General features: G+C 34.4%; 1 protein-coding gene across 1 annotated transcript; it reads right to left on the bottom strand.

The window, feature by feature from the left end:
- Positions 1–1606: 1606 nt before the first annotated feature.
- On the bottom strand, positions 1607–3934 carry LOC120071721 (gibberellin receptor GID1C-like). Its single transcript, XM_039024102.1, has 2 exons — positions 3709–3934; positions 1607–3201 (listed from the first exon to the last, which is right to left on the bottom strand). Exons 1-2 carry the CDS (start codon positions 3748–3750, stop codon positions 2203–2205), a joined length of 1041 nt encoding a protein of 346 aa, XP_038880030.1. The 5' UTR covers positions 3751–3934; the 3' UTR covers positions 1607–2202.
- Positions 3935–5455: the final 1521 nt, after the last annotated feature.

The raw sequence follows: 5455 nt of genomic DNA, 5'->3' as shown, positions 1-5455 counted from the left end.
AAGAATCTTTTTCTTCTTAAAGATGGCATTTGCATGCATATCCTTGTGTGTGTGAATAAATTTTTTTTAAAGAAAAAAAGATGGTCCCCTTTGACACATGAATAAGTCCAAAAACCCAACAACCATTTGTATGAGAAATGAGCCATTTTTCCCTTTAAAGACAAGCCAAATCTTTGTATTTTCTCTCTTCCCCATCTCCATACAAGGCATTCATGAATGGACCATTGAACCAACTCATTCTTAATCCAATGATGTGGAAGGCAAGGACTTTGTTTGTTATATTGGAATTACTAATTTGCAAATGGAGGCCCCTTCTCTTTGTTACACTTGTCTCTAGATTTGTCCCAACAAACATGGCTTTTTTCCTCTTCCTACCCACTTCATTTCCTTTTAAAAGGTAACATTGTTTACTTGGTCAGAAATAGCTGTCTATATTAAAATAAGAAAATTACAGTTTCAATCCTTACACTTTAGTGGTTGTCAACTTATAGTCTAACCAACTTCTAAAAAAAAAAAAATCATTTATATTCTTCAATTTCTTTTTATTTTGATCTCAAATAGGTATATGTGAATGTGTGACGGGTTAGATTGGACCTACAAAAGACCGGGTGAAATCGATAGTGTCCATTCAAATGTTGTATAGTTAAAATTTTCTTGAAACCATTTTTTTTTTAAAAAAAAAAAAAGTTAAAAGAAGTTCAGTGAGGGACTAATACTAATAATTAAGACTTTAGTTTAAAAAAAATAAAAATAAAAAGAACTTGCTATATTTATTTAGCTAGGAATTAAATCCTTACATTTAGTTGCATTTTTAAAAAATCGTTACAAGAAGTAATAAATGCAAAGTTGCCGACATCCCTACACGTGTCATTTAATGTTTAACAAATTTAACAAGACTTTGTGGCGAAAGTAAAACTTAGTAAACTTGTATTAGTTATCAAATTAGAAAGACCACCTTTTACTATCATTTTATTCCTAGAACTTATTCATAAATTTTAAGAAAAATAATAATAAAAAGTAAGCTATTTCCCAGTTTCTATATTTTCCCAGATTTTTTTAAATAGATTATGAAAAACTTTTAAGAAACTAAATTCTTATTTATTAAAGTTAAGAGACTAAGTGTTACGGATCAAACAAGTCAGAGACTAATGAAATTTTGGTTCGGTAATTTTCAACCTAAAAAAAAATGTATAAAGGATTAAAATAAAATATTTAAAATTGTGATGATCAATATATTGGGGGAAAAATCATAATAAAATAACCAGTGGTCTATCAGAGCTTGAGGGTATTTCAACACTTGGAGTGAAGATCCACAAAGCACTAGTAATAAAAGTACTTTGCATCAATTTAAAGAGCTAAAAATTCTTTACTAAAGCTTAAGTAGCTAAAGATTTGGGGATGAATCTCTATGCTTTTTTGGCAAAAAAAAATCCATACAATTCAAAAAAAAAAAAAATGATTGACAAGAATACACATAAACTCAATCATTTCATCGTCTCTTCATAAAATCTTATAGCAAAAAACTTCAAAAACTTCTTCTACAGTTCTAGTTGCCAACTCCGCCACGCTATCGAGGAAAAAGAATCGAACCGAAAACATATAAGAATAACCAAAAAAGAAAAAGGTTCTAGTGCAAAATGAACAAATTACAATGACCAAGAGTTAAAATAAGCAAACTTTTTCATATATTCTAGAACATATGTATTAACATATAGAATCACAATATCATGGCTGTTTCCCCAACCATGTTTTGAAATTAGCTATATATATAATATGTCACTAGCAGGAATGAAACCAAGCTACTGAAAAAGTTACCCGTAAACTTGGATCTTCCTCTACATCGCATTGCAGCGAGATGCCAGGGCAAGTAATGTTAAACTGGAACTCTGCTGCGCTTAAAAGCTACGTCGCTCTTGTTGCCATAAGAGCCATAGCAAACAGTTACATCCAAAATCTAGAAGATAGCAACCCGAACCGATCCAGCTAGGTGTTGAATCGTCGTACTATTGAGTCTGTCGACCAAGTTTCAGCCATCTTTTACACCAACAAGAACCAGACCCAAAGGAAGAAGACAAATAACATGATAATCAACAAAATGGTAAGTCGTATTACTACACAATCTTATAAAACGACCCCTCTTATCGCGAGGAGGAATGTTACGGTTCTGTTAGATACGGCTGCCTGTAGATAGTGTCAACTCTATTAACAGTCAGAACTCACAAATTCACTTATCTCGTCCATGACGGTATAGAAGTGCTCGGTATTCGGTAGCAAGTAGAAGCCAATTGTTGCCTGCTCAAGATACAAAAGTTTCACCTCTTGGCCATCCTTCTCCAGCCCTTTGGCATAAGCCAATTGCCAATCTTGGACAAGATCTAAACCAGCCACCACAACAAGGCTTTTCGGGAACTTGATTCCTTCGAGGCTATTGCCCCTCGGGCCGAAGGGATTACAAGCTGGATGATCTCTATCTTCTCCTTCAGGGAGGAAGGCCCTCCAATACCAGTCCCTATCCCGGATGGTCACAAAATACTTTCCATCTAACCGAACCTCAGATTTAGTTCTTTCCTGTCCTCCAAACATTGGATTGAGAAGTATATTACCCAACACTTCAATTCCCGACTTTACTGCTCTTGATGCAACATGGTGTACGATGTTTCCGCCCGAACTATCGCCAGCCAAATAAATATACGTTTTAGAGTCTTTACTTTGGAGCCATGATCTTGAATTTACCCAATTGAGTGCAGTCCATCCATCATCATAAGCACATGGATACCGATTCTCAGGCGCACGCCGGTAGTTCACAGAGACAACAACAGCCTTACAAATGCTAACCAATCGGAGACATAATGTATCATAGATAGCACTGTTAGCAGATGAATGAGCAAAGCTTCCACCATGAAAGAAAACAATAACAGGAACAACCACCTCAGAATCCACAGGCTTCTCAAGATCAACAATGTTAGTAGTTTGAGGTTCCCCTCCGTTGGCCGGTCGATAAATTCTACAAAGCAGACTCGTAGGCCGATCAATAATGACATCGAACGAGAAAGTCCCATCAACCGGGTTGGCATTCGCCGGGACTTTTCTGTCGAGAAACTCTGCCAAATGGCGATTGAAGGTCCCATCAGGTCGACGAAGAAGATTGTAAGCCAACTTAAAGTTGGAAATGAGAACCCAGGTATTTAGTGGAACCACCATCTATCCAGCAAACAAGCATATTCAAAACATAATCCCCAAATCAAATAGCCAAATACCATTTCTCTAAAGGGTATTTTCAAAAGATATCATACATAAAACAGCTAGAAAGCACAGAGAACAAAATTAATCAACCACAAGCAGAGAAACAATAGAAGATAAAGCAAACTCAAACCCAACAAAACAAAAGCTAAAAAAACACTACCCATTTCAGCTTAGACCAACGTATAAACACTCAAGAAACCTGTCGGCCAATCCCTAATCAGTGTCAAACACCAAATACTTCCAGATCAACTCCAAAAACCCACATCGAATCAACAAACAAAGAGCTACAAAGAAACCCAAAATTTACAAAAACCCCCCATAAAAAAGGAATAGGGAAAAAAAATAAGAAAAATCAGAGTCAACGATTGATCAGCTAATAATAGAAAGAGACAGAGGGCAAAAGAGAGATGACCCAAATGGGAAATAACAAAATTAGAAACAAAATGAATTAAATCAGAGCAGTACCCTAGCTTCGTTGAGATTGATTTGATTAGTTCCAGCCATCATCAAAGCAGAGAGAAGAAACAAAAAGAAGCTCTTCAAGAAAAAACCCACTTCAGAAATCGAACAGAGTCTCTTCAAGATCTTGAAACAGAAGAGAAATCGGGGTTCAAAGTCGCAAACATATTGGACGAAGAGCCATTTGCCGCGTAACTTCGTTTCTATGAGGCTCCAACTCTGAAGATCAATAAGAGAGGGGGAGGTGTGAAGGATAAGTCCTGGAGCGCATTTTAGCGAAAAAGTACAGAAAATACTAATGTGCGCTTTGGAGAAAGAACCCAGACGAGAGAGACGACAAATTGAGAGGCCGAAAGAAAACCTGTTCTGTGGGACCGCCCCAATCCAAAATTTTTAAAGTGTAATTAATTCTTTTTCTCAAGGTAATAAATTTTTTATGACGTAATAAATCTCTTTTGTTTTTCCTTAAGAGGATTTCAATTTTCTTTTTAAGAAAATGGAAATTTTGAACCAATCAAATAATAGATGTTTTAGCTAAGTTCTTTTTTCAGTACAACAATTAGAATACTGGACTTTTAGATAAAAAAGTCATGTCATTTACTATTGAGTTAAACTCATTTTGTTAATTCTCAAGTTTGTTGAGTTGAGCCATCATCGACGATTTTGTAAATTTTTAGTGTGTATTTTGAAAATTTTACTACTTATCATCTTGTTTTAAATATGGGAGAAAAATATCTTTTGTCTCTAGATTTCAAAATGTTACATTTGTCGTTATGTGATTTCAGTTTAGTTACTCGATTTCAAAATGTCACTATTTTACCCTTGAGATTTGAGTTTTGTTTCAATTTGGTCTTTAAGTTTCAAATTTAACCTCAAGTTTTCAATAAATATTTACAGTTTTTGGTGTTAACGTCCGTTAATTAATTTTAAATAGTTATAAAGTAAACTTTTAAAATTAATTCTAATAGTGATAAAAAAAAATAGTGAAAATTAGTTAATAGATATTGACATTAAAGTTTAAAAGTGAGTATTCAATGAAAATTTGAGATTAAAAATGTAAATTTTGAAATCTATGGACCAAATTGAAATAAAACTCAAATCTAAAAAGTAAAATTGTAATATTTTTTAAATTTATGGACTAAATTGAAACCAAACTCAAAACTCAAGAACTCAAAGAGTAGCATTTTAAAACCTGAAACCAAATAGTAATTAGATCTTAAACATAAGGACTAAAATATATATTTTCCAAAAATAAAGTACAATGTTGACATTTTTATGTACTTTTCACCATTTTGAGTTTGAGTTTGATCTTGATCTTGTGTGTTATTGGTGATTTTTTACCAAAGGATATAATCGACATCTAACAAGAACAAAAGCAACAAAATTGAATTGATAGCATGATTTGGGCTAAAAGTGACAACTTAGGACAAATGGACCAAGGAAAAGAGGCTAACTTGGACCTTCGCCCAAGCCAGTGTGTTTGTGAGCATCACCCATTATCTAATCGAGCATGCCTCATGCATGCCCCTGCTCAAGGGACCATCGTAGTCCCAAAATGTAGCTAAAATGAGGTGTTTACTCTCGGCAACCCTAGCAAAATACCAAATAGAACACGACCCTCGCACACCCTAGCCTAATAAGTCATGGGATATGTCCAATGTAACTTCAAAATCCTAAAAGGAATGTTTTAGGTCAACTATACCTTATATCATAATAGCTCCAGAGAAAGTAAGTCCATTCTAATACTCAAACT

This window comes from Benincasa hispida, chromosome 2, assembly GCF_009727055.1.
Source record: "Benincasa hispida cultivar B227 chromosome 2, ASM972705v1, whole genome shotgun sequence".
Taxonomy (NCBI): Eukaryota; Viridiplantae; Streptophyta; class Magnoliopsida; order Cucurbitales; family Cucurbitaceae; genus Benincasa; species Benincasa hispida.
Note: the sequence above shows the minus strand (reverse complement) of the source record. Positions and strands in the feature narration are given on the sequence as shown.

What these genes read in the sequence shown, in the direction of transcription:
- LOC120071721 (XM_039024102.1), bottom strand. Translation starts at nt 3,750, where the DNA reads ATGATGGCTGGAACTAATCAAATCAATCTCAACGAAGCTAGG. An exon ending in TCAATCTCAACGAAGCTAGG is followed by an intron (nt 3,202 to 3,708) that starts GTACTGCTCTGA and finishes TTTGCTGGATAG; the next exon opens with ATGGTGGTTCCACTAAATAC.